This window comes from Aspergillus aculeatinus, assembly GCF_003184765.1.
Source record: "Aspergillus aculeatinus CBS 121060 unplaced genomic scaffold BO66scaffold_61, whole genome shotgun sequence".
In the NCBI taxonomy this organism is placed as follows: domain Eukaryota; kingdom Fungi; phylum Ascomycota; class Eurotiomycetes; order Eurotiales; family Aspergillaceae; genus Aspergillus; species Aspergillus aculeatinus.
The window spans coordinates 123101-150171 of NW_020291530.1; the positions used below are offsets into that span (position 1 = coordinate 123101).

The 27071-nt window shown below is 52.8% G+C and overlaps 11 protein-coding genes across 11 annotated transcripts; 7 read left to right on the plus strand and 4 right to left on the minus strand.

The window, feature by feature from the left end:
* The first annotated feature begins 1119 nt into the window (after positions 1–1119).
* BO66DRAFT_395312 (aldehyde dehydrogenase family protein) lies at positions 1120–2986 on the plus strand. The gene is made up of 4 exons (XM_025648192.1): positions 1120–1239; positions 1312–2513; positions 2568–2637; positions 2695–2986. Exons 1-4 carry the CDS (start codon positions 1178–1180, stop codon positions 2852–2854), a joined length of 1494 nt encoding a protein of 497 aa, XP_025499436.1. The 5' UTR covers positions 1120–1177; the 3' UTR covers positions 2855–2986.
* A 601-nt stretch (positions 2987–3587) lies between these two features.
* On the plus strand, positions 3588–5519 carry BO66DRAFT_206808 (wax synthase family protein). Its single transcript, XM_025642566.1, has 3 exons — positions 3588–3602; positions 3669–4551; positions 4672–5519. Exons 2-3 carry the CDS (start codon positions 3845–3847, stop codon positions 5273–5275), a joined length of 1311 nt encoding a protein of 436 aa, XP_025499437.1. The 5' UTR covers positions 3588–3602; positions 3669–3844; the 3' UTR covers positions 5276–5519.
* Positions 5520–5658: 139 nt separating this feature from the next.
* BO66DRAFT_423404 (uncharacterized protein) lies at positions 5659–8418 on the minus strand (the record flags this gene model as incomplete). Its single annotated transcript, XM_025650105.1, has 4 exons — positions 5659–7061; positions 7167–7731; positions 7841–8119; positions 8200–8418. The coding sequence occupies 4 exons, from the start codon at positions 8416–8418 to the stop codon at positions 5659–5661; spliced, it is 2466 nt and encodes an 821-aa protein (XP_025499438.1).
* Positions 8419–10050: 1632 nt separating this feature from the next.
* Positions 10051–10817, plus strand: BO66DRAFT_206916 (uncharacterized protein). The gene is made up of 2 exons (XM_025642568.1): positions 10051–10128; positions 10203–10817. Exon 2 carries the CDS (start codon positions 10244–10246, stop codon positions 10622–10624), a length of 381 nt encoding a protein of 126 aa, XP_025499439.1. The 5' UTR covers positions 10051–10128; positions 10203–10243; the 3' UTR covers positions 10625–10817.
* Positions 10818–12544: 1727 nt separating this feature from the next.
* BO66DRAFT_414994 (uncharacterized protein) lies at positions 12545–13782 on the minus strand (the record flags this gene model as incomplete). The annotated part of the gene is made up of 6 exons (XM_025649509.1): positions 12545–12584; positions 12649–12844; positions 12875–13217; positions 13259–13309; positions 13370–13428; positions 13668–13782. 6 exons carry the CDS (start codon positions 13780–13782, stop codon positions 12545–12547), a joined length of 804 nt encoding a protein of 267 aa, XP_025499440.1.
* An 86-nt stretch (positions 13783–13868) lies between these two features.
* Positions 13869–15106, plus strand: BO66DRAFT_395316 (blue light-inducible protein Bli-3). The gene is made up of 3 exons (XM_025648193.1): positions 13869–14377; positions 14449–14857; positions 14924–15106. The coding sequence occupies exons 1-3, from the start codon at positions 14180–14182 to the stop codon at positions 14947–14949; spliced, it is 633 nt and encodes a 210-aa protein (XP_025499441.1). The 5' UTR covers positions 13869–14179; the 3' UTR covers positions 14950–15106.
* On the minus strand, positions 15033–16986 carry BO66DRAFT_395317 (transcriptional regulator SPT3). Its single transcript, XM_025648194.1, has 4 exons — positions 16831–16986; positions 16231–16320; positions 15341–16174; positions 15033–15288 (listed from the first exon to the last, which is right to left on the minus strand). Exons 1-4 carry the CDS (start codon positions 16873–16875, stop codon positions 15283–15285), a joined length of 975 nt encoding a protein of 324 aa, XP_025499442.1. The 5' UTR covers positions 16876–16986; the 3' UTR covers positions 15033–15282.
* A 171-nt stretch (positions 16987–17157) lies between these two features.
* Positions 17158–18271, plus strand: dph5 (diphthine synthase). The gene is made up of 3 exons (XM_025650106.1): positions 17158–17320; positions 17397–17521; positions 17591–18271. Exons 1-3 carry the CDS (start codon positions 17186–17188, stop codon positions 18186–18188), a joined length of 858 nt encoding a protein of 285 aa, XP_025499443.1. The 5' UTR covers positions 17158–17185; the 3' UTR covers positions 18189–18271.
* BO66DRAFT_474897 (AorFlbE) lies at positions 18084–19417 on the minus strand. The gene is made up of 2 exons (XM_025653175.1): positions 18489–19417; positions 18084–18423 (listed from the first exon to the last, which is right to left on the minus strand). The coding sequence occupies exons 1-2, from the start codon at positions 19053–19055 to the stop codon at positions 18373–18375; spliced, it is 618 nt and encodes a 205-aa protein (XP_025499444.1). The 5' UTR covers positions 19056–19417; the 3' UTR covers positions 18084–18372.
* Positions 19418–19443: 26 nt separating this feature from the next.
* Positions 19444–20725, plus strand: BO66DRAFT_395320 (AP-2 complex subunit sigma). The gene is made up of 5 exons (XM_025648195.1): positions 19444–19666; positions 19729–19768; positions 19829–19858; positions 19950–20180; positions 20309–20725. Exons 1-5 carry the CDS (start codon positions 19632–19634, stop codon positions 20408–20410), a joined length of 438 nt encoding a protein of 145 aa, XP_025499445.1. The 5' UTR covers positions 19444–19631; the 3' UTR covers positions 20411–20725.
* A 4133-nt stretch (positions 20726–24858) lies between these two features.
* Positions 24859–26580, plus strand: BO66DRAFT_474900 (sulfotransferase family protein). Its single transcript, XM_025653176.1, has 3 exons — positions 24859–25446; positions 25513–25789; positions 25849–26580. The coding sequence occupies exons 1-3, from the start codon at positions 25302–25304 to the stop codon at positions 26282–26284; spliced, it is 858 nt and encodes a 285-aa protein (XP_025499446.1). The 5' UTR covers positions 24859–25301; the 3' UTR covers positions 26285–26580.
* The last annotated feature ends 491 nt before the right edge of the window (positions 26581–27071 follow it).

A 27071-nucleotide genomic window follows, 5' to 3' on the forward strand; every position in this document is an offset into this window, starting at 1 on the left:
ACGTGTTTGGGTTCTGGAACTCGGCCGACAGGAAGCCAAGCCTCTTGGTGTGTCAGTTTGAGTGAGTTCGAGTCCATGGTTGGTCTGCTTGGTTTGATTGCCGTAGCCCGCTTGGCATTGGTTCATGTCTCATTTCTTTCAATCCTTCGGGAGGGCACTTCGTCATCCATTGGCAGAGGAGTATAAGTTCCCTTGATCCGGCTGATTTGCTTGCTCAATTCATTCATTCAAATATTGGACCAGGTTGATCTCCTGCAGGATTGGGGCAATAAGTTTAGTCGAGTCTAGTCCAGATAGCTGCAACTGGCGGACGGAGCCTGGAGGGGTTGCCCGGGGTTTAGAATACCAGACTAATTTAGTGAGCAAGCGCGAGTTATACCGCATTGAGTCCCATTGACTGGTTGTTGAGGGGACGAGAGGGTGAGATCCCCACCACCGAGGCTAAGCGGGGAGATTCCGCGCCACTATGGCTTTTAGTCTAGTGACAGACAGCACTGGATAAGAATAAGCTGCAGGGCAGGATGGAGTGGGTAAGCCGGTCTCTTTCGGGAATTCTCTGATAGAAAGGTCAGAAGGATAAAGAAAATAAGAAACCAGCAGAAAATGTTGTACTCAGTAACCTGGTTGGTACCTTGCCAGTAAGTAGATGAGTTAGTATAACTACTAAGATGGAGGGTGGGCGAGATGAGAATCTGCTGCGGAAACCCCGCACGATCTGAAAAAACCCACCCACGGAACTGGCAAACCAGCCAGCGAGAGGTTCAGTAACGTTCAGTAACGGAGCAAAGCGGGGCGCGCAAGGCGTGGGCCATGAAGTAATTGAATCCCCGGTTCGGTCGACGAAACAGCGATGAGCAATACTAAAAGCCATTGTGCTGTTACATACTGAGTACTGCACTGCATTAACCGTACTGGGAGAGCTTCGCCTCCTCCTCCTCCTCCTCCACCCCTCCTTCGGCGACATCTTTCCCCCCCACCTCCATCATTTTCCCTTTGAATGTTCCTCCGTTTCCTCCGTCCCCACCTCGGCGATCCTAGCTATGGTTCACCATGTTCGTTACTTTATTAACACTGGAGCTTCCCCTCCCCCCTCCCCTCATTCTCTCTTCCTCTTCCTCTTCCTCTTCTCCTCTCATCTCGCCTCCCCTTTCCCTCCTTATCATCCTAATTTCACACCATGGCTGATCTTTTCACCACCATCGAGACCCCTCTCGCCAAGTACGAACAGCCTCTGGGCTTGTATGTGTCTCCCTATCGTGGACTCGTTCTCATGCTTCATCCCCACCACTAACTGTCTGCTTTCACGATCAGGTTCATCAACAACGAGTGGGTCAAGGGTGTCGAAGGCAAGACCTTCGAGACCATCAACCCCACCAACGAGAAGCCTATTGTTTCCGTTCACGAAGCTACGGAGAAGGATGTCGACATTGCCGTTGCGGCTGCCCGCAAGGCCTTCGAGGGCTCCTGGGGTCACGTCACTCCTCACGAGCGCGGCCGCTTCCTGACCAAGCTGGCTGACCTGTTCGAGCGCGATGCTGACATCCTGACCGCCATCGAGGCCCTGGACAACGGCAAGTCGATCTCCATGGCCAAGGGGGATGTTGGCGCCGCTGCCAAGTGCTTGCGCTACTATGGTGGCTGGGCCGACAAGATCCACGGTCAGACCATTGACACCAACAACGAGACCTTCGCCTACACCCGCCACGAGCCCATTGGTGTTTGCGGTCAGATCATTCCCTGGAACTTCCCTCTCCTCATGTGGTCTTGGAAGATTGGCCCCGCTCTGGCCACCGGTAACACCGTCGTCCTCAAGTCGGCAGAACAGACTCCCCTGTCTGCCCTCTATGCCGCTAAGTTGGTGCTCGAGGCGGGCATCCCCGCTGGTGTCGTCAACGTCATCTCCGGTTTCGGTCGTGTGGCCGGTGCCGCCATCTCCAGCCACATGGACATTGACAAGGTTGCCTTCACTGGTTCTACCCTGGTTGGCCGCACCATCATGCAGGCCGCTGCCAAGAGTAACCTGAAGAAGGTGACTCTCGAGCTGGGTGGCAAGTCCCCCAACATCGTCTTCAACGACGCTGACATTGACAACGCCATCACCTGGGCCAACTTCGGTATCTTCTACAACCACGGTCAGTGCTGCTGCGCCGGTTCCCGTCTTCTGGTTCAGGAGGGTATCTACGACAAGTTCGTCGCTCGCCTGAAGGAGCGTAGCGCCCAGAACAAGGTGGGCAACCCCTTTGAGAAGGACACCTTCCAGGGTCCCCAGGTCTCCAAGCTCCAGTTCGATCGCATCATGGAGTACATCGACCATGGCAAGCAGGCTGGTGCCACCGTTGCCGTTGGTGGTGAGCGCCACGGCGATGAGGGCTACTTCATCCAGCCCACTGTCTTCACTGATGTGACCGAGGACATGAAGATTGTCCAGGAGGAGATCTTCGGCCCCGTCATCACCGTTCAGAAGTTCAAGGACGTCGAGGACGCCATCAAGATCGGTAACAACACTTCCTACGGTAAGTCTTTCACTTCTCAATATCTTGTACCCTCATACTGATGAACGCCTACAGGTCTTGCCGCTGGTATTCACACCAAGGACATCAACACCGCCCTCCGCGTGGCCAACCAGATGCGTGCAGGGTATGTATCCGTCATTGCTTGTAGATTCGACCGAACAAATACTGACCGTGAAAACAGTACCGTCTGGGTCAACAGCTACAACATGCTCGACACTCAAGTGCCGTTCGGTGGTTTCAAGGAGTCCGGTATCGGTCGCGAGCTTGGCTCGTACGCCCTGGAGAACTACACTCAGATCAAGGCTGTGCACTTCCGCCTGACCGATGCTCCTTTCGCTTAAATGGGTGAGACTGTGGAGTGACTCGCTACGGTGACGGGTCATTGAAGTTCTAAGCTTTGGTTGCACGTAGCCATGACTGGTTCATGTAAAACAATTTCTAGGATACGAATTTACGAGATTTTCATAATTCATGCCCTCTCATCGGTGCATCATGTCGTACAAGCGTGCTTCGTAGCTGATTACACCACGAAATATTCTTTTGGTAGGAGGTAAAGCGGAAGATCGCAAGGGCGAACGAACACTCGGGCCAAAATCGACCCGAGTAACGTCGGGGTGAAGATAGCCCGAGCACTAGCTCCATCCGGGGGCAGTCACCTGCCTTCAAGGTTGTTTCGCTTGCTCTCGACCTCGAGAAAAAGCCTCCTCTTTACCAACCACTGATAGGGCTGTCGGCAGCAGGAGAGAGTCGCTGTGCGCAGCCAAAGCACTCGCTCTGAGCTTCGTGCATCCATCGTGGCACAAGGACATGGATGGATACTCACAATGGCATGACTCTTATCCAGTCATGAAGCGAGGCTTCATCTGGACCGGCCTGCACTAAACTCTGGAGTCTATCCATCCAACTCTTATCTCTGCTTACATGCACACATATGGGCTTTGTTATCGCGATCAGTCGTTCCTGCGTCAGGTCGATGTCCATCAGCTCTAATTCGAATTCCCCTGAAGGCTCAAAACAGGGACGATGATATCGCCTGACACCAGGGTTGTGGACCCAGAGGTAAGGTAACACACAAAAAGCATTCTTCTCGTGAGTTCCCTGTTTTTAAGCATCCTATTGGGCTTTCGCTGCTGCTGTGGACTGACGAGCTGACAGTGTCTGCGTTGCTACTTCCTCGTGTCGCACAGTTCCCTGCATTGAAACCCCAAACGGCAACAGTCCCAAAATGCTTGTCCTTCGAGCAAGGGAACAAGCTAGATATATCATGCCCCAGGCGCCTCCGAGAGCCTGCTTGCACCAGGGCCGATCAGAGTCCAGGCAACCGAACCAAAATGGCGATCTCAGCGGATCTTTGCTGCGGCGTGGTCATGGCTCTGCAGAATTTGATTATGATCACGCTGCTCACTCGGACACCCAAGGGCTCCTTCATGCGATGGATCTGTTTTCCCTCGATGGTATACCTGGCCTACCTCGAGGGGGTGCTCAACAGCCTCAGTGCGTCGACTTTTATGTTCAAGATGCGGACCGGCGGCCACTCCTTCACCTTCCTCATCCAACTGATGAATCTCCTTTATATCTCCAACGTCGATCTGACCACACTGCCAAACCGGTCCAAGGCCGCATTCCAGCTCCTGCTCACCATCCGGGGCATCGGAACACCATGGCAGCCCAAGAACATCCCTCCTTTCCCAGCCGTGATGCAAACCGATCCTTCTCCCGGACGCACGCAGTACGTCGTCCGCCAGCTCGCCATCATCATCTGGCAGGGTCTCTTCCTTCGTCTCCTCGAGCACCCGCGTCTCCACCCCGACCAATCGTTCTACAGACCCGGACAGGAGTTCTCATATCGACTGGACCAATGGCCCGGCCGACTGGCATGCACCTACATCATCGGGTTGATCCCTTCCTATCTGTTCCTGGATATGATGTACCGCGGCACGGCTATCGTCTTCGTCGGCTCGGGTGACCATTCTGTGTCTCAGTGGCCGCCATTATTTGGGAGTCTTGCCGATTCCTACACGTGCCGTGGTTTCTGGGGGTAGGTCTCCATTCTATTTGAAAGACCCCAATGTTACACCGTTCCCTGACTCTTCCTTGCCTCTTCTCTTCGAATATCCGAGTACATTCTCGTATCTAACCCTTAATGGTGCCCTCTCAGCAAATTCTGGCACCAATACCTCCGCTGGCCCTTCAGCAGCTTCTCAAATTGCGTCACCACCTGCATTCTCAAATTACCCCGGCCCTCCCTCGTCGAGCGCTACGTCAACGTCTTCATCGTCTTCAGTCTCTCCATGATCATGCACATGATTGGCAACACCGTCGCCGGAGTAGGAGGCGGGCACTTAGGCTCAATACTGTTCTTCCTGTCGAATGCCGTCGCCATCATGTTTGAGGATGCAGTGCAGTATGTGTGGCGCGCGGCGGTGGCGCGGCGGTCTCGCACCCCGGTGCGGCTCGGAGATGAACAGAAACAGAAAAATGGAGACGTCAATGCTGATGCCACCCCCGCTGCGATCCGCGGTGGTGATGGTGTCCCTCCGCTCTGGCAACGCTGCATCGGCTTTGTCTGGGTGGTGCTCTGGATTGCGTGTTCGTGGTCCTGGTGGTATTATCCCATCATTCGAACCATGATCAAACATGGAGACCTGTCGGCGACTTCGAGTGGAAAGGAAGTTGTTCCGAGCTGGGAGCTGCCGACACTGGTGGGCTTGGTGGCTGGGGGTGCAGTTTTGCTTCGGGTAGTGTTCAAGGCGGAGCCGTGATTGTGAGTTTGGGTATGGGCTTGGGTCAGTCTGGGGTTTAGGGGTTATGGGTCAGTGGTCTAACGGGATTAGTTGGTGTTATCTGGACCAGGAGTCTTAACCGAGCTTGCTATATGTCATGCCGACAGGCAGACTAGATTGATCGATCTTCGTTATTGGGGAGGATTTCGATGGGCTATGCATTCAAGGTTTAAGGAAACTTACTGCAACAAGGAACATTTGCCAAGAATCAAGGCCAGCACTCATTCCATTCATTACACCCTTCCATTCTATAAATAAATGCTCGAAGAAGGACAAGAGACAGAAGAAAGAAATCTCGCTCACTACCCTGAACACCACCGCAGCTTCCTAAATAACCTACATTACTCACCCATCCACACGGTTCACAAATAATTATACCACAGTTCCCTTTGCAACTCCTCCAACCGCCGCAATCCACCAGACACCCGGCCCAACGCATCAGTCAAGAAAGCACTGCGCGTGGCGCCGGGCCGGGGCGCCGACCACGTCGTCCACCCGCGCGACATGGCGCGCTGGAACGTCGTCTCGGCATGGGTATCCGGGCCCAGGGGGGCGAGCTCGACGACCGCCTCGGGCCCTAGGGTCATAAGGTAGTAGATCCACTCGTGCAGCATGATCATGCCCTGATTCCTTTTGTCGGTGTCGGGGGGAGGAGCAGACGAGGCGCTGCCGTCGTCGTCGTCGTCGCCGTCACCGCTATTAGCAGTGGCATTGGCGAAGACGCCGAAGCGACGGGCGCGCTCGGTCTCGCCGCGCAGGAAGCCGAACATGTATTTGAGACAGGTCCAGACCTCGTCCATGTCTTGCATATCGGTCACGGAGAGGCCGCCGGGGCTGTTGCCCTCGCCGAAGCCCGGAGGCGGGTCGAACAGGATGCTGCAGACGTCGTTGGGGTCCGGGCAGGGCTGGAACGGGGAGCGCACCTCGCCGCGCAGCCAGCTGACTTGGCCGTCGATGTCGTGGTCGCGGCCCGTCTGCATGCCGAAGAGGTGGCAGAAGGTCCAGACGCGCCAGATCGCGTTGTCAATCTTGCGGGCCGCGGGGCTGGCCGGCCGCGAGAGCGCCGTGTACGAGGCCGAGCGCATCACGGCCCGGCAGTGGGTCATCATCAGGCCCTTCAGCGTGGCGTGCGTGCGATGGTCGCGGGTGTAGTGGCGGTAGTAGATCTCGGCCGTGAAGGGTTCTTCCTCCGACGAGGATTCCTGCGAGTTGATGTCGCTCATCTGGCGGTGTTCCCAGGCGGCGGGTGATTTGAGGCGGATGGTGTTCTGCATCAGGGGCAGTTCGTGGCGCTTGAAGACTTGGTATGTGGCGCGGTTGACCTGGGCGAAGGCGAAGAGGTCGTCCAGATCGTCGATTTGGAGGAGGATTTGGAGGGTCATGTCTTCTAGGCCGGGTTTGGTCAGACTCCAGCGCGTGGGCGGGAATGCTTTGCTTAGGTCGTCCTCAATCTCTGCCATCATTTTTGTGTAGCGTGGGTAGATGCTGGAGGTGTCCGATTCATTGTCGCCGAGGTTGAAGACGTGTATTGATGGACTGTCGTCCTGCATCGTCGCGTCGTCTTCGTAGCCAACATATTCCCAAGCGTCTTCGTCCTCGGCGCCGGTCTTGCGGGTCTTGGAGGTAGGAGCGGGAGAAGCAGGGGTAGGGGGAGGATGAGTCTGAGAGAAAGGTAATGGAGGTAGAGGACTGGTAGGCGCTGGCGACGGAGGGGGAACAGAATGGGAGTAAGTATGGGTATTCAGGTGAGGAGGTGGGGGGAGAGCTGGTGAGCTGGGAGGAGGATAAGAATGGGAATGGCTGTGAACATTGAGGCGGGGAGAACCAGGAAGGAAAGAAGGACTGAGCTGAAGAGGTGCAGGAGATGCACAGCGACTTGGTGGTGCTGGTGGAGCAACGTCCAAGCCGAGAAGAGGGTCATTTTGGACTCTCAAGAAGAGGGACCGGAGAAACTTTTGGTTCGCTTCGGCTTGAAGAATCGCGTCCATTGAATAGCCATCCTCTAATAAGCTGGCAAGCACATTCTTCATGCGGCTGACCGCATCTTGATATCGCTCTTCGTCCTGTTTCTCGACATTTTGCATCCAATCATGTTGCTGATCTCCAGACTCTTGTGACTGTTGCGGATTCGTGGACATACGAACGATGATGGATGCTCGCCGATCATTCTGAGACTTGGGTTTCTTCAAATTCGAAGATGAAGCTTTAGTGGTGAGGACGCGTCGCACTCCCGCTTTGAGCGTTCGCCATATAGGCTTCTCCTCACCGTCGTCTTTAGCGGATAGCCTTTGCTCCGATGACTTCTTCGATGGTTGCTTTGAGGGCCCGTCAGACCGATTTTGATCTGGTGCGCTAGTATTTGGGTTGTACGGAGGAAAGAGGCCCTTCTCAGATTGGTATGGAGGGAAAAGGCCCGTTGATGGTGGGGCGTCAACCTGCTGTGGCCATGAAGGTTCGTTCGGAAATGCGTTCAACGCCGCAGCAGCGGCCAACGAGAATTCCGGATTCAGTGAACGCTGATCGTTAGGTCGCGGTGTGAAAGACCGAGGAGTCAACGGCTGGGGGGTCATTGGTCGACCCGTCGAAAGCTGAGGGGTCATGGGCCGAGTGTTCAGTGGCTGGGGAGCCATAGGTCGCATGTTCAAGGGTTGCGGGGTCATCGGCCTGGCCAGTGACGGCTGAGGGGTCATGGGGCGTCGGTTCAGGGCCTGAGGGGTCACTGATCGAGGAGTAAGAGGTCGAGGTGCCATTGGTGGCTGTGGCGTTGTCGATCGCGATGGCATGGAGCCTGGAGTCATAGGTCGAGGTGTCTGAGGTCGCGAGCTGTAGAGCGGCAGAGACTCCCCCACGGGCGAGCCTGACTGGTATGAGGCATGGATATGTTTCTCTTGTGGGTTGGGAACCGGGGGAAGCGGCTTGTTATACTTCCATTCGGTCGTGGAGGATGAGCTCATCGTGGGACTTGCTCGCGAGGTATATGAAGGGCATGGACTGAGCGGTGGTCGATCGTACATGCCGACTTTGGGAATGCTCAGACTCGGCACGGCCAAGCGGTCGGAAGAGTCCCAATTCGTCTCCAATCCTGCCAGAAGAAGCTTGTCGTCAATGTGCTTGCCAGGCATCTTGTTGATGTGGTTGTGTTGGGTTTGGCCTGCCACGTCGTCGATGTGATCTTCGAGTATGTCATTCGGGAGGAAGTATAATGTCGATCGTGATCCGAGACTGTCGGAAGACTTCGAAGCGTAGGGGTTACCGTAGGGCGTGTGGCCGAGAGAAATAGGAATCTCGGAGTATTGCGGTGGGTAAGGATCCTGTCTATAGTGAGGCATAGCAGGTAGGGCCATGATGTAGGATCGCCACCCAGAGTTCAGGAGGACCGAAAACAAATAGGCTATATTAAATTGACGGGGACCTGCAGGAGGTGATATACGTCGCCTCCCCCAGACGGGATCCCTCGCTGGAGCCGAGCCCGCCCATTACACACTCCTTGTACTCAGCTTTCTCCCATCTCAGCACAGATCTTGGGTCCGTAATGTTTGAACGGGGGCTACAAGTTCCACGGGAGCCATAGAGAGCTGGTAAGCCAAGTAACCTAGTACCTGGCTATGACTCGGCGGGAGCGATCAACTGACCCGCTGGGACACAGGCGCCGCGAATAGCGAACAAATTGCATCATGATAGGCAGCTTCTATGAACGAATGTGGCAGTGAGCTCGAGAAAGGGAGGATCGCAGTCTCTGAGCTCTCATCGCGGGCCTGAAGAGACTAGTTCGTCATGGCGTTGGGGCCAAATCGTGTCAGAGTCTGTAAGGCATTCCTTCATACAACACGACTGGAAGCAATTAGCAAAAGAGCACGTTACATGCAGACCGTCATACCTTAGACTTGATATTTGAGCTCATATCCATAGCCCAGTTGGTGATGGAAGACAAGTGTCTGGCGGTAAGAAACAGAGGGGAGGTTGTCAGAAAGAGGAAGGGGAGAAGCGAGGGGAGTTGTTGTTGCGCATCTCCGCCTGTCCTCCCGACACAATCCTTCAAACAACACAACTTTCGCCCCCAGGCCTCGTTCGCATCCAATTTCCCATCCAACTGATTTCAAAGAATCCAACAATACTTGCGAAGTTTCTACGAGCATCGCCATGTGGCAGTGTCTGACATCAGACACTCCTTCCAGAAGAACTCGCGGGGGCTGAAAATCCCCCTAATCCGCTCGTCTTGACTGCGGTAGATAGGCCTTATTTTACCTCGCCAGGTGGAACAGAGATACCGTTGCCGTGAGGCGACACATTCTTTACAGCCTCTGAAAATGCCACTATCACATGTAATTCAACATGACTGGGACTATGGAAGAGAGTACAAGAGTACAGCCCTTCACCCGAACGCCCCAGGAGCTGATCAGACTGGTGGTCGGCTCTACAGGGTCTCCAGGCAGAACAGCAAAGTGGATATCTGCCACATGGTTGCGACGAGGGAACCCCACCTGCAGAATCTTCCCATATTGTGGCACAAATATGATCGGCGGTCGAATGATCTCTGCTTCGAGGTTTTGTCGAATGGCCCCCAACGGACGATCACGAAACGTGTTATTGCGCCTCGCACCACGCCCACATGTCTCAGGAAGCCTAGAGCCTGAGTTCGTGGCATGAACAGTTTACCTGAAACATGGTAGCATAGAATCTAGTGGCTCATGGGGGGACTCAGACGTATCCTCACACAGAGACACCTCTGCCAGATCGGTCTGAATCTCAATCTGCTTGTGCACACCAACAGGAAGATCATTATGAGCCTCTATAACGGTGATTACGCAGTGAACTTTCATTGAACAGAAACGGTATGTTGCGTACACACTCAATCCATGTCCATGTTTCACGAGCGCTCACAATTGTATATCTTCGAGACTTCAAGCGCTCGTTACCCGTTCTTGTGCAACAAGCACGGCTGCCCTAATGTTGGCCAGTTTTGCCTGGTTTGTTTGTCTGAATAGGACACAGTCTATCTCCTGTCTGCCTAAATGCGATTCATTGTTGGTATGCAACATTTCGCGAAGAACAAACATTGAGGCAGCCACCAACTATAACCTAACAAGGTGCTGCTATTGGACACATCGTCTAGCAGCGAAGATGAGGTTGATATTAAGTGGCGACTGCAATCGAGCTTTCTTATGTCTTGAGATGAAGGCACTCTGCATCTGTGATGTATACATATGCTCACACAGCGGGGAACTATACCATGATCAGTGGATGGCGTACTTCAAGGGTGAAGTCCTGGGGAACGCCGCACGGGAACCTGCCAGGAAATCATATACACACTGGTCAACCATAGAGTGAGAGAGGCTTCTCATGAAAGCAGTGAGATTTACTGCTAGTCGAGGAGGAAGCTCATGCGTCAGTTGTTTCCAATTGCCAATTATGACCTAGTAGTGTTATGCTAAATTTCCGATGGCATTTCACTCTATAGGCACGGTGTAAGCATTCATGCCATGGCTTTGAGATAGACAGCTTTTGATCATGCAGCTCTACCTACTCCTTAAAAGCTGAAGGCTCAGGCAAGGCTTACATAGTAAATGTCTAAGTTGGGTCAATTTGGTCAGATGACCTGATATCCATGATTGGAGGTTCTACCTGTCGCACTGACTCATCCGCCTCCGCATTCAATCAAGCTGGCTTCAATCCACCTCTCCTGAATCTTTCCCGTTCAATATATTAGCGGCGCAATGAATCACAAATGGGCAGAATTCTTCTTGCAAGGCTGTGAGCCGCACGTGATTCCCTTAAGCAATCAACCTGTTCGCGATCCGCTGAACTTCAAGGAATTCCAATGCCACGATGCCTGGGAAATAGGACGACGATTGCGTGATGATATGCCGGGACTGCATAGCATCATGGTGCTGGAATTAGAGGTGAACGGTGTAGCCAACCTGGTGGTGAAAACAGTATGTTGACACAATAAACAACACGCAAAAAATGACTAATTAAGAGATATTTCTTTGGAAAAGAGTATTTCGAGTCGATCAATCAACTAGACCCTTTTCTAGACGAGAGTCGAGCTTACGAACACATTCTCCTCAACTGCCCGCCCTCCAAATCAATCTATTTCCCAACATATCATGGTGTGATACTAAACTTGACACGGGAGAAATACCCTAGAAGCTATGCTCTGCGCCCTCGGGCCATAGTGCTCGAAAGAGTCGAACCCAACATACGCTGCCGACGTATACTTGGAACGCCTCCGACTCGAGAATATCATCTATTCGATGATTTCGTAGCGAAAATCGGGGGTCTGCCTCTCAGTGACTTCGAGAAGGAATGGTACATTTCGTTAGCCATTGACCGGCTAGAACGTCTTGCGGCGTTGCATGGCATCCAGATTCTTCACCGTGACATCTGTGACGAGCATTTTCGTCTTCCCAATGATTTCTACGATACCGTTCTCTATGATTTCTCTCACTCATACATCATCAATACGCCATGGCCATACGTCAAACGCCCCAAAGCCCTGCTAGCACTGATTCAACTCGAACAAGTCCAAGTTTTAAGCACTGTGCTCAGCCGGTTGGTCTCGCTTAGATCCTGGAGTCAACATGTGCTAACAGCTAGATAGTGCGAGGAGGTCAGATTTACGCACATACGTGGCTGCGACACTGAACCTAGACCCAACAACGGCTCTGGACTTCTGCTCCCAAGAGCTCGAAGATGCAAGGAGCAGTCTAGAGCTAATTTCTCTCAAGATCAGCCATCGACCAGATAGTGAGTTTTCCACTTTACCCCAATCAATGCTTGGCTGTTATAACATATTATAGCGTTCGCGCACCCATCTTTAGCATCAGTTCTTCCCTTCTTGGAATCCATCCGCCCTGACGGTCCTCCAACATGGCTTCTCACCAGGGCTCGACTTCTTCAAGATTACGAATCAACCTGGTTTCATTATACACCCGGGACAGACAAGCACTTAAAACTGATATCAGGCGTTGAGTGTCTTAGATTGGAGTCAGAAGACATGTCGAACGAAAAGTCCTATTTGCTTCTCTTGATTCCTAGATCTTGGGACTCGAAGGATCATAGGACAAGGCTCCTTACCTGTGCCGGGCTTATTGTGAATAAGGGATTGGGTCCTATGATCTCCAAGAAGGGATTCGAACAGCTTGACAGCTAGCCGTATAGTTAGAACACAGGCCACCAGGTCCGTGCCGTACGTTGTGGCGGGGCGACCAAAACCTGAGATCTTGGAAAGAAGCAGACTATTCAGGTTCACCAGTAATAAGAGGCACTAGCCAAACAAGTCAGTGCCCTCTCACAGTTTAATTCGCGCAGATAAGACTTCCCACCAAGCTCAACCACAAAGTGATACATACCACCAGAAGTCCTCCGGCGTGAACCTCAACGCTGTCGTGAATGCCCAATACTCAGAATACCAGCCTGCGGATTTCCAGTCCAGGAAGCCCGTGATGCGTCCCGCACGGACCATGATATTGTAGTGTTTCAAATCTCCGTGAGTAAAGACGATACGATGGGGTAGCTCATCCATCTTCCTGGCTCGATTCATCGCCTCTTAATAAGTCTCCTCGGACGCAAACCCACCCGACCAGGCAGGTTCCCTCAAATAGTCGTTGAGTTCTTGCTCCGATCTAAACGGACCGGCAAGATGATTAGACACCCGCGTTCCTACAATCAAGCAGATCCTGCTTTCGCCCCACGAATTCTCCCAGTTCCTAATACACATTGAAAACCGATCCAGCTGTCGGAACACCATCTCTTTCTCTTCGTCGCTTAGGGTATCATAAACCTGACCTAATTCCTTACCAGGAACCCGCGTTATCAGGATCGAAACCGGCGCATGCGGACTATCAGCATGCTCGCCATAGCAGATAACTCTGGGTACAGGAAGGCCGGCTTGCCTGGCGACTTGCATGGCCAAAACTTCCTCGAGCCGGGTACAGTACCATCCGACCACTTCAGAATAACCCCGAACAGAAGCTGGGCGATTTGATTATCGTAGGTGATCCCGGCCCAGCTCTAATAGGATCGGGAGAACCGTCGGAGGTATGTGTGGATGATGCCCCGGAATTGACGGACACGTGGGTGAGCTACGCGAGGGATGGGTGGAAGTTGGTCGCTTAGCACTGTTGTTTGCTCTATGATGATCTGACCAGGAGAAATCGGGGAGGAGCAGGCGGGGGAACTAGCCACTGCAGCATTTTGGCTGTATATTGCAGCGCAGCGACACCGTCAATGAGATGTTTAGGGGAATATGTATTCAATATCTATAACAATCAGAGACTAATTGTCGACCTGAGTCAATTGTTGGTGTCAATGTCCTGTCCAGACATTGTCAACTTGTCACGTCGTGTGAGGCGGTGTGACATATAGTTACTAACAGCTTGCGAGTTACCAGTCAGCAGGGTGTTGTTCAAGCGGACCAATGCGGGTGTCCGGACCCTTGCGACGTGATGACTACCGGGTCTCTGTACAAGGCTGATATCAGCCATCGATGGCCGGCGATATCTGTTTATGCTTAAGGTAAGTTAGCGATCGCGGAAAAGGTAAATTAACTTCTTTTACCAAATCTACATATAGAAGTTGCCTCTGGTTTACCTCGAATCGATCGATCATCAGAGCAGTTGACATCAATCCACTATCTAGCGCGATCGCAGAAACAGCGTTCATCGAGGATCAACTGGCGATAGAGTAACGCAAGCAATGACATCCATTGACGTCACATCTACGCCAGCCTTGGCAATCGATCACATCTGATAAATACATCCCATCTCCTGCAGCTCCATCACCTCTCTCCAAGTATTACCATATCAAGAACATCAGAATCGCTCAATTAAACACACCCGTGTCACAGATCACACACAACCCACAATCACTACCACCACCAAAATGTCCAGCACCATCAACACCGCGGCCGGCAACAAGCCCCTCGACCCCTACACAGCCAAGTCGCACGAGGACCCCCCTCTGCCCCAGAAGGTCGAAGACCTCGTCACGTTCATCAGTGACTCCAAGTTCGGCATGCTCACCACCAAGTCCTCGGACGATGAGCTCCTCACATCCCGCTGCATGGCGCTCGCCGGAAAAGTACGCCTCTCGAACAACTCCCCCCCCAGTCCTTTCCATCAAAGCTAACATGCGACTTTGCGAATGCACAGGAACACGGCGGCATCGACCTGATCTTCCACACGAACCTCTTCTCGCACAAGACGATGGATCTAACCACCCACCCCAAGGAGGTCAACATGTCTTTCCTGGACCCGCTCAGCGGCTCCTGGGCCTCCATCTCCGGCACCGCCACCATCATCTCCGACCGCGACACCGTCAAGAAGTACTACTCGCCCGCCCTGCAGGCCTGGCTGGGCGATTTGGGCGATGGCGTGCACGACGGTGGCCCCGAAGACCCCCGCATCGGCGTCATCAAGCTCGAGGCGGTGACCGCCCACTATGCGCTGGCTCGCAAGGGGATGCTCACCCGCGCCGTCGAGACCGTCAAGAGTGTGGCCACCGGGAACGTGCCGGCTATCAACAGCATCCGCGAGCTGTCGCGAGCGGAGCTGGAGGAGTGTAAGTTCATTTGCCTTTTCTCTCTCTTGTAAAGATTGTAAAATGGATACTAATGGGAAATGTTAGGGCGCCGCACGCACGCGAACGAGTAAATCGTCGCTGTTCGTTATTCGCTGAACCACGCAAGCCGTGGACGAGTGAATTACCCTATGATTTCATGACCCTGATGACACCTGTGCTAAGTAGCATGTCACTAGTATCATATTTGTATTAATTTGCAAATGAAAGACACATTATCCAATGGAAGAAAATCCAGACATGCGGGGCGTAAGCAAGTAGGGCTTGGTGCAGAACAAAAGTAAACCAATTATTGCCATGCTATCGCACCATATTATATCAAAGAGGCCGGTCCTAAAATTAGGAGTGCGTGTTGAGGGTATCACTAGCTTGGACTCCAATAGACGCCGTATAACAAAATAACCCCATTAAATCTATTCTCGCCGTTAGCGTTGCGCATAGAAGAAAGGTCCAGACACGACTCACCAATCGTAATGGCATCCGGGCCGGCACACGACCGTTATGTAGCAACATGGCGATGTTCTTATTGGGCGTCGCCTGCAGTTTGCGATAGGCTTCGCGGATGTGCTTGGGTTCGACAGGGGTGCGGCCCTCCTCAGGGGGATCGAAGAGTCCGGTCTCGCGCTTACGTTTCTTGGAATCCTCGCCATTATCTGCGCCGCCACGACGGTTCTTCTCTCGATCCTCCCGTTCCTTGACCTTGAGGGCCTCCTCGGTCAGCGTTTGCACTATCTCGAAGGTCAGGAACCCAAGGATGTCGACAATATCATCGTTAGGTTTCGACTCGGTGACGATTCCAAACCCCGCCCACTCCCGGAAACGCTTGCTCTTGCGGTAGGTGAAGGACGCCTGACGGCATTCCGACCAGAACACATATTCTTCCCTCGTCATGTGCTTGGTGCGTTCGTCGGCAGCGGCAAGGCGCTGCAGGGTGGCGTAGTTCTGCTCCTCCTCTTCTTCGTCTTCTTCATCCTCGCGCTCGGGAACCTGCACGGAATAAAAGCTGTTCACATCCCAAGCGAGACCGACGCGGGCACGCTTGTTCTTTGGCTTCGACGCGACATCCTGAGGCCCAGCCACGACGCCTCCGGCGATGGGGTCGTCGGCGGCAGCGAAGTCGGCCGCATCGGCGCCGCCCTTGTCGTCCGAGTCTTTGACGTTCTTACGAACATCTTTCCATGAGAGGAAGGTTTTCAGGCGAGACACTTTGGCCTTGTCGTGTCGGATCAAGAAGATCAGATCATCGGTGGAGATAGAGCGCACACCGCGGCGGGTTGCCAGAGCGGTGCTTCGAGCAAGCTAGTAGGGATGTTAGTGTCATTCAAAGGATGAAGGAAGCGACGAAGGTATCGTACAATTTCGACAACTTGTTGACGAACAATCTCCTCGATGAGAGTAGTCGTTTCAACCGAGGGTTCGGCAGTTTCCCCAGAGACGAACATCATCTGGCGCCAAGTGTTAGTCAATCGCTCCTTAAACTGTTCTTCGCTTTCGACGTCCACATCCTCTGGTTCATACTCTGAGCCAGGTGGGAATCCTCCTGAGAGAGCAAACATGCTGAGGGCTGAAGTATTGATAAGTCCGAAAGAGGGAATAGGGTACAGATAGGGATGGGAGGGATGTGTGAAGCGATACTGTCAGAAACAGTGACTTTGACTTGAGAGCAATCATGATGAACAGATAATTCTAAGCAGAGGGGAGCCAGGAAAGATAGAGTGAATGATCTCGGCATAATTTTGGCAAACGGATGCAAGTGAATATAGTAGTTCGGACCAACAACAGTTGGTATGGGCTGCTGTGAATGAACTTGATAGCAATCAAAACATGTGCAACCTAGATCCAAGAGGGGCCACAGTCTGGGACAAGCAATACAAGCATGAAGTGCAGATGTGCAGTACAGAGATGTGCAGTTCAATCAATTGAGCGAATCCAATGGTGCTCACTGACACGCTTACCTGCTGGATCTCTTGACGATACTTCGGTGTCCGATCTGTAGACATCTTCGCGAAGAATGAAGAGCAGGTCGCCTGGTCATCCCAGACAGACTGCACTGAGAATATACACAGACAGATGATCTCAGACTCCAACAATCTAGAGGCTGCTGAATAGAGCGTTCCCCAATAGGCAGAGCCCCAGGATATCCCGCGGAGGAGGCAGGCACGTCACCTGACACGCGCGTGCTTCCCCGATTCACATACTCGGATCATTAGTTCCTCCGCCTTCCACCGCATTTGGCGGGGTGATAAGGGAAACTTTCACGCCGCAATCAACATTCCCTGAAGAGCAAATTCACTCCATTGCACGATCAAAATGCTTTATCTAGTGGGACTCGGCCTTGCCGATGAGACTGACATCACCGTCAGAGGTCTGGAGGTGGTCAAGAAGGCCGAGCGCGTTTACCTCGAAGCGTACACAAGCATCCTCCTCGTGGAGAAGGAGAAACTAGTGGGTGCCTCTGCGCGATCATACTCCTAGCACATTGGTGCAGAGGTGGCTGACTGGGAGTGACTCATTCCAGTAGGAAGCTTTCTATGGACGTCCTGTTATTGTAGCGGACCGCGAATTGGTCGAGACTGGCAGCGATGACATCCTCGCTGAAGCCGACAAAGTCGATGTCGCCTTCCTGGTGGTGGGCGACCCCTTCGGGTATGTGTTTTCACCTTCATATGTTGTTTGATGGGGAGATATGCATGGGGATTGACAGCCAGCTACTAGTGCTACGACACACACCGATCTAGTCCTACGCGCCCGTGAATTGGGCATCGAGTCCAAGGTCATCCCTAACGCATCGATCATGTCCGGTATTGGCTGCACCGGCCTGCAGCTGTACAACTTCGGACAGACCGTCAGCATGGTCTTCTTCACTGAGACCTGGAAGCCTTCGTCCTACTACGACCGTGTCAAGGAGAATGCTGGGCTGGGTCTTCACACACTTGTCCTGCTAGACATCAAGGTCAAGGAGCAGTCCCTCGAGAACATGGCCCGTGGACGTCTGATCTACGAGCCTCCGCGCTTCATGACGGTTGCGCAGTGCGCCAGTCAGATGCTCCAGACGGAGGAGGAGCGCCAGGAGGAAGTCTGGACTGCGGATAGTCTGGCTGTTGGTGCCGCTCGTGTTGGAGCTTCTGACCAGAAGTTGGTTGCCGGTACTCTCAAGGAGCTGGCAGAAGTTGACATGGGCCGACCTCTTCACAGTTTGGTCCTGCTTGGCAAGAGGGCACATGATCTGGAGAAGGATTACATCAAACAATTCGCTGTGGACCAGGCGACCTTCGATGCCGCTTGGCAAAAAGGAGGCTACGGTACCATGTGAGGTACTGCTGCCGTGTAACGAATGATGTTGAACGAAATAGACATTTATCCCGCTGAATAAAAACAAGTGAGCCATCGGAACCGAGGTTTCCGAACACACCCAAAGCCAGCTTTGTGATGGAGATCAAGTCGATAGTGGATCGTCAAGCGTAAGATGTTAAGAATCACATCTCCCAGTACAGTCATTAGGCCGCTTTCCGACCAAAAAATCTTGTAAGCCGCTGGGGGAGTCGTACCTGCATAACACAAACACCGTCAGAGGTTATGGCACCCAGCAAAATAACTTTGGTGCGAAACGTACCGTTGCTGATGAAGGCGTCGCTGGTGGCGTCTGGTCGCTATCGTACTCTTCGCCATTCCCGTAGGATCCCTCGTCGTCGTCCATACTATCTTCTTCCTCCTCATCTGACAGAGGAAACCATCTCTCGGGATCGCCATTGTAGACAATATACCAACCGATCCGCTCGCCCGCAGCATACTTGTCGCGCATCTCCGTGATCGCCTCTTCGGCGGCGGTATCCAACGGCGACTTGGTGAAGAGATCCTCAGGCGTCCAGCTTGTTTCGGAGCAAGGGACTCCAGCTTCGGGGATAGAGATAACTTTCGCTGCGACGTAGGCGAAAGGCTTGCTGACAGCCGCATCACTCGTGTCTTCGGGGTCGTATTGCTCGATGAAGCGCATCTCCGGCAAGCGATCGACAATGCTGGACTCTGTCTTCTGGAACGATTCGAGAAGAAGCTCTGCGGTGGTTGGCTGCTGAATATACTCGGCGGTGGCGTCCTCGAGGTTGTGCAAGACCACGTAGACGCGAATCCCCGTGAAGCCGGCGCGAGGCCAGCGGAAGCCGTAGAGCATGTAAACAGGCATGGTGGAAGGGAGGAAACCGCGGGATGGGTAGCCGAGGGTGTTCTGCGACGGTAATCGTTGTGTGGCGAGAAGACAATGCGCTTTCAATGGTTCTAATGAGTGGACCGAGGGTGCAGCATCCCAGGAAGGTGAGAATGCAAGCTCATATTAGAGTGAGCAAGCGAGATGCAGCGCGCACTGCGCGGTTTCGCAGGGTGGATATGCAGGTGAAGAGTGGTCTATCGGTCCAATTGGTGACCGGAACGATAATGCAGATGGCGCTAAGTCCGATTCTTTGTTTTACTAAGCAGGGGTAACCAGGCTCACAAGGGCATCAATTGCCCATGTCCCAAAGCAGCATATGGAAACTGTATTGATGTAAGAGTTGTATGTCAAAACAATGGATCTTACAAAACCTAGACAAGAATTAGCTTGTGAAGTTCGCACTGTCGGCCTCAACTTGATCTCCAATCTTAGGCGGTGAGGCCCGGCAATACTGAGTCCGTCCCGCACTTCGGAGACAGATAGATGTAACAGCTTAAGCTGCAGCATCATTTCATTATTTCCGGAGGACATCCACTTATCAAACTAGACAGGATGGTCCTATCATTTATTCTTGTCCAGAATCGCCAGTAAGTGCCCGGCTAATATCCCTCACCCAAGAGAACTCAAGAGCTGACAGGAGACCGAACAGGGGGAAGACGCGGCTTGCCAAATGGTACGCTCCGTACAGCGTAAGTCTCCCGAACTCTGTGGCGGCTGTACTGGATCTTTTACTGAAAGACTTACTGCAGGACGAAGAGAAGGTCAAGCTGAAAGGCGAGGTACGTCATATCGGATTGTCATGGCAGCTTGCCCCCCGCATCCCACGTAGCGGCCGTTGAGCGATAGCTTACCAACCATTGCTGAATGCAGGTCCATCGCTTGGTAGCCCCGAGAGACCAGAAATACCAGTCCAACTTTGTTGAGTTCAAGCGAAGTACGAAGATCGTATACCGGCGATATGCGGGGTTGTTCTTCTGTGCCTGCGTCGACGCAACTGATAATGAGTTGGCCTACCTGGAGGCTATCCACTTTTTCGTCGAGGTTCTGGACCAATTCTTCGGAAACGTCTGTGAGCTAGATTTGGTGTTCAACTTCTACAAGGTGCGTGCGTGCGGTGTCAGCTATAGTTCGGGGGTTGGACCTGGGCATGGAGGGAGGGAAAGCTGGTGGAAGCGGTCGTGCCTTTGGCTCATCGGAGAACCACTCGCGGCTAACGGAGTTTCATACAGGTATATGCTATTCTGGACGAGGTGTTCCTTGCGGGTGAAATCGAGGAGACGAGCAAGCAGGTCGTGCTCACGAGGCTGGAACACTTGGACAAACTGGAATGAGGAGAAATCAGTATCGAGAAGGGTGGACTGCAAGAGGGTGCGGAGGCAAATGAAATCTTGCTCCATGCCTGTGCGGCTTCGATTTGGCTTCAGTTGCATACATGACCACGGGCTATGGTCATCACAGGAGTTAGGGCTTTCTTGGATTTGGTTCTTTTATGCGGGGAGGTTTTTTTCCCTCCTGCACTGTTACATACCTCTAGCGCTCGTCTGAAACTTCCTCAGGGCGACATCTAATGTACAAATTCTAATTCCCTACGCAAAAAGCATGTCTTGTGTTTTGTGGCCGATTCAAGATATGCAGTACATGCAAGCGCTCTTAGTGTGTTCCTTTTATCTTCGTAACCAGTTTCAGGGCCATTTTCAGGGTCCCCAGCGGAGCTTTCAGGGTTCAGACCTGCATGATTGAAAAAAACGAGGTCAAAATTGGCGAGGTCAGTTGAATGGTTGCTGCCTGGGGTTTCAACAGCCGAGAATGACTGCCGTGATGCTCGACAGGCGGATCATCCGAGACATCTCACAGCTGACACCGGACCACTCACTGCACCATGCCAGCAGCGCAATTAAGCTTATCTGATTGTCTCAGATCCAAGGGCAGGTTCGCTTCAATCCATTTGACGGCACCAGCGCTATCAACTTGAAGCAAAAAGGGGGTTCAGCTTACTGTTTTTCAAATGAGGTGATCGTGGGGATCGATTGCGAGCAACTCCCCGGCGATGGTGACATGCTCTTGGCAAGGTATACTTAATGAGCCCTACCCTTCAGGCATGATGGATTTAGTTTTGATTTTGTTCGACTTGATGCAGCATCAAACTGGAAACGCTGCCCCAAACTTCATTATGAATGTCCTTCGAATCAGGTCCTCTACCACAAGTATAGCATGGCACACCTGACAACAGAGCCGGCCTTCCTTGTCGGAACTTCACACCCTCGTCCCTTCTTCCTGTCACATGTCTTCACGAGCTCTTTTTCACCCTTGATGATCCAGCAAACGCTCCGCCAACTATGGGTCTGACGACCTAGAAGTAGTCCCATTGAGTGGGCTATTCTACTTTCCTATACGAGTGACGACCTTCGCGGAGACGGCAATCATGGCACGTATCGTCCTCAACAATGCAATACACACGGTAACAGACACAGCCTGCCTCGCCTCAGTTGCCAACTTGCCACACGATTGTCCCGTCCGTCTCCTTCGTTCGATGCTGATCAAACGCCGGCCCGTCCTCCGTAGCAGGTACTGCACTCGCCAAGGATGATCCTCATCAACTGTACGAGCGTGCTCAACAATCATACTTTCCCGCTCATTTGGCTCTCGCTTCGTCCTCGAGCCGTGATAGGCTTGACCCTGAGCCGTTACGTATCCCGACTACGATGGATGGAAATTTGAGCCGATGGTCCTTTCTATGGATTGACCCCGTCCCGCCCCCCATCGTGCTTCTCTATCGGTTCAACCGCCTTGCCAAGCCGTGACCGGCACCCCCTGACACGTAGGCTGATACAGACCGGTGTGATGGGGGGCTTACGACGATTCATTCAGGATAGATTGCAGCTGGGCTGATTGATAGGTGGATGGATCCACTGGGCGGGTGACTATCAAAATGGGGCTTGACTCCACTTCTGCAGTCCCCGACCTCCGAGAGCACGAAACGTCACGCCACATCGGGCTTGGTTACTTGTTTGGAAGCGGTACAGATATATTCGCGAGGAAATGGAGAGATTGAGTCGAAGAAACAGATCCGTACGACTTGGAAAAAAATCTCTATCTTTGGTGGTGAAGAAGAAAGCTACGATCAAAGACTTCTCCTGAAATTCACCTTATCAGATGGAAGGGCGTTCTGGTGGTGCTTTAGTCATGGCTGGGGAAGTTTTAGCCGACGGCTAACTTTTCTGGGTCCAAAGTTACAGCGGAAATGTAAAATTGAAACCAGAATCTGAAGCGTGGAATTTGCAACTCTCGAGCTTGATGCGTGGCCATAGAGCTGCTGCTTGTGGCCGTAAGAGAGGAAGCTCAAATCATGAATGGATCCAGGATCGTCTGGGCCTGAGCAAGTGTGGATGCAACCTTCTTCTAGGCCGACCAGCGGGTTCCCATCACCAACCAGCAGCCACTGACGCAGACTCCATCGGGTGTAAGTGTGTTTGACTTTGATCAAGTTCAAGTGGTTCTATTACATGGAGTCATGGACCAAGTTACGGTTTTTGATAGAGTCATGGTCTAGCAGCAATGTCGGTGTGACAAGGTTGTCGAGCCGGTCGAAATACGCTGTGATTAATTGTAGCCTTCTGGAACCGGTACATGGTCCGATTACCAGGATGGCAACCCTCGAGTTTCAGCGAATAGGACAGGCGTGGACATGGTTTGACCAGAGCAACAAGGGTGAAGCCTACCACCGGTCTCGTGGGAGCAGTCGCAATCCTTTGGTGCACGGGTCCTGTGGCGGACGATCGATAGCTCAAAGGCTTATCAACGGCAGCTGTGGTTCTGCCATGAAGACGAAGGCAAAGTAGGTTAAGCGTCTAACCAAAACGCACGGAGGAGCAGGACTCCGCTGGAAGAGGCCGCTAGGCGGAGAAATTGTGGTCTCCGATAGAGTGGCTATCGTTGACCCTGGAAGGTACAGTTCATGACTGAACTCGAAGTGTCGAGATGCTGCGAGTGACGGCCTGAGTAGCAGCAGCCATAGACATGGGCATTGCACCATGAATATGGCCGAAGGTACAACTGCCCGGCAAGTTTATATTGCGGTGTCCTAATTTGATGAATGCTTCGTATGCTGTTGATGTGCGGCCAAACGTTTGTGGTGGAGGAACAGCAACTGAGGATTTTACTGCACCTGCACTCTGACGACTACGAAAAGGGAATGATCGGACCGGTGTGACTCGCGAAGCTCGCTGATCTACCCCAGCGTTCTTAGAAATTCTCCATGGACTTCATTCGAGTATTTGCGGAATATTTGTTTTCATCAGGCGTGGACAACGACTCTTCGATCGTCCCTCAAACTCTCCCATGGCACATCCAGAGGGACTAGGAGCTCAAGTCCCTTCCCATCCGTGACCCGACCAACCTAGTCGGATGCCCTGAATAGCAATGCAGGGTTCTCCTTTACAGAACCCTGCTGGATGTGGGGGAAATCAAGATCGAAGACGTTTCAGCACTTCAGACTTCGCTCGTATCCCTTTCAACATTGCGGTTTGGTGCGGTATGGCGCGGAGACTAGACCGGACCTTTACAGATTGTTTGTTGTTGCTCGGTGATGATGACGACAAGGGGGCTGGCAACGTATGGCTTCGACGGTGCGGATCCCGTTTATCCATCATCGTTTTTGCATGACGGAGAAATGTACGCGTCGCATGCGGCAGGACCACCAATCAACGGGCGCAAGGGCACGGCCCGACTGAGGAGGACAGAGCTTCCAGACTCTCTCGCGCCGGCGACAGGGCGCTGATGGCCAAGTGAAGCATGAGACTGCTGTTCCAGCGATCAGCGAAACGAGGAGCTACGCGGCCGATCTGCTGGGTTCGCGGCAGCGAGGCTTGGCACTTCTCCAGTTTCTTGGTCCATGAAACCGTTTATTGGTTTTCAAATTTCTGTCACAGACTCACAGTCGCATTGCTGGAACAACATGTGCCCCACCAGGAGAATTGGCACTTGCGGCTACACTTCCTTGGATATCCGTCCCAGTGCCCTCGCTTCTGAATGGCACAGAGGTCGTTGAACTCTTGGCGACGGAGTAACTGCGGACCATGGCTGGTCAAGTAGGCGAGCAGCTCAAACCGCCGACCCCTGACTATCTTTGCTTTGTATCGAGGGAGGAAGAAGGATGGTGAGGGGGAAGGACGAGAGAACGTCAGCCGGTGACGTCTGGCTCTGCGTGATCTGTGCCTGCTTGTCTCAACTGTTGCTTTTGGGATCTGTTTCATATGTATGCTTTTTTATTCTGGGTATGTGTCGTATGTTTCGTATGTATGTCTATCATCATGCTGCAATTGCGGACAATATTTTCCGCTGGGTGTCGCACTCTCTCCTCCCCCTTCATTTGGGGGGGAAAGCTGTTGTGAAGAGGCAGAGACGATCCAGAACGTGAGTGGGGGGCCGGGGGGGGGGGGAACAATAATGGAAAGAACAATAGAATTCCATTCAAGGTCTTAGCCGTCATGGCTCGACGGGGTGGTAGACGGGGGTGTAACAGTAGGCTGTATTGCAAATACACCTGTTACCTCATCCTACCAAGTACCAGTACGGAGTAGATAGCTCGATTGATGGCTTGCACTGGAACAATGGTTCCCACGCGTACCTTTTTTCTCCTCCTTTTTCATTTTCTTTTTCTTACGTTGCCCTTACGAACCTTAAAGGAAAAAAAAAGTGTCAATTTTTCCGTTACGAAATCAATCTAAAAATGGAGAAGACAGGTTGCCATCAACCACTCACAATCTGCTCGTCATCTATTCGAGAAGCAGTGAATTTCCTCTTTCTGACTTCTCTCGAGTGGATCTGGGAGTAATTGATTGCCGCATCGGCACTAGTAAGCTTTCTGCTTCTTATCCTCCACCACATACGACGAGTCCATTGCAAGTTGACTGTTGGGTCTGGATGCGCGTTGATCTACCCGCTTTCTCCTTTTAATGTCCTGCCATCGCCAGTTCAACATCGACTTTCTTCTCTCCCTTCTCAGCTTCATCTCGTGTGATCTTATCTTTATTTGCCCGGTCTGACCTGTCTTGCTGGACGCTTCTTTCCTTGTTTCACTCCGGTCTTGTTCATATCAAAGACTCTCGTTACAATCACTACCATCGCCGCCGCCGAGGCCTTTATTATCTTGCCGTGGCTTATCGTGCCCTAGACTTCAACTCTCTATAAACACATTCTAATTTAGATTTCTCCTACTCAACCATGTCCTTGGTTCACTCCGACAACCTGGCTCCTCAGCCATGGACCGACATCTTCACCGAGGATACCTGCATCGATAGACGGCAGTGCCACCGGACGGTGCCGATGAAGGTGCTTGCCCTGGGTGTGGGAAGAACGGGAACAGCTTGTACGTGTCATTCCACAAGCCACACCGTCAATGGCCGGCGCCACTAACATTGCACCTTCCCAACAGCCCTCCGCAAGGCCCTTGAGCGCCTTGGCTACATGAAGACCTACCACATGATGTCCGCCAGCATGGAGAACCCGCCAGACTGCTTGATGTGGCACGATGCTCTGAGTGCCAAGTACGACGGCGTGGGCGAGTTCGGTAGAAAGGAGTGGGATCAGCTTCTGGGTGACTGCCAGGCCGTGTGCGACTGGCCTGCCTGCGCCTTTGCTAAGGAGCTGATTGAGGCCTACCCTAACGCCAAGGTCATCTTGACCACCCGTGAGGTCGAGTCTTGGCACGCGTACGTTCCATTCCATCCCACCTTCCAGCCGGGCACCCCGCTAATCTGTCATGCTACAGTTCCGTGATGAAGACCGTTTGGTGGCGTGTGTCGGATCCCGAGCACCGATTCGTCTCGAACTTCAGCTGGGCCGCCAGCATGTACTACCCCATGCTCAACAAGTTCTTCCAGACCTTCTTCCGGGGCGACTTCCCCAACCAGGGCAAGCAGGTGTACCTCGACCACGTGGAGGAGGTCCGCAGCCTGGTGCCCCCGGAGAGACTGCTCGAGTACCAGATTGGCGAGGGCTGGGGCCCGCTCTGTGAATTCCTGGGCGAGGAGGTGCCTGACACCCCCTTCCCCCGCGGCAACGACATGGCCGACTTCTTCAAGCGCTGCCGCTCCCGCAACAGGCGCCAGATGCTGAACGCCGCCCTCCAGGCATTCACTATGGGTGGAGCTATCCTGGCCACCGGCTTGGCTGCCACCATGGCCTTCAAGCGCTTCTCTCGGTAGAGGGTGGTTCGTTACTTTGCGTCTTCATTCTGTGGTGTGCGCTGGCCGCCGATCGCCACAGGTTTCTGTTTTCTGTGTTTTGACTATCATATACCGATGAGCGTACCGACCCTCAGATCCAGGGTTGGATTATTGTTATAATGCGTGATTCTATCACTTGTGAGATTTTTTTCTTTTTATTTGTGTTGGGCAATGGTAGGACTTTTATGTACGGACTGATTAGACGGGATATTGGCAAGGAAAAAGCATTGGGCGGATGGCACTTTTGGTTTTCGCTCAACTACATAGCATGAAGGTAGTCGCTAATATCACTGGGCGCCAATCGGAATGGAATGAACTCAATATTCTTTGCACATCGCAAGTTTTCCCTTCTCACTGTCTTGTCCCTGCAGTACATAACAACAGTACAGTATAGTACTCCGTTCATTTGTGGACGGTAGGACAAATGGTCTCGGCATGCATGCATGCATGCATGCAGCGGGCCAGCCCCCCGGCGCGCCCTACAGGGTGCGTGCATCCTTCCTGGCCTTGGCAACCCAGCCAACGACGCCCTGCACTTGTTGCACCTGTGGAAAGTAGTCGTAGCTAGAGCTTAATCAGAATGCCAAGCGACTCGAAGCATGCTGACGTCCGCTGCACCCATCACTCAATTAGGTAGGACAGCTGCTGCTCAGTATAAACAGGTCAACCACTGTAGCTTTTTCTTTTGAGCAGATACACAAGATTGCGCATCGGTAGCAAGAGCAATACATCCAACCTATCCGTGGTCTGAATCCAAGTGCAGTCC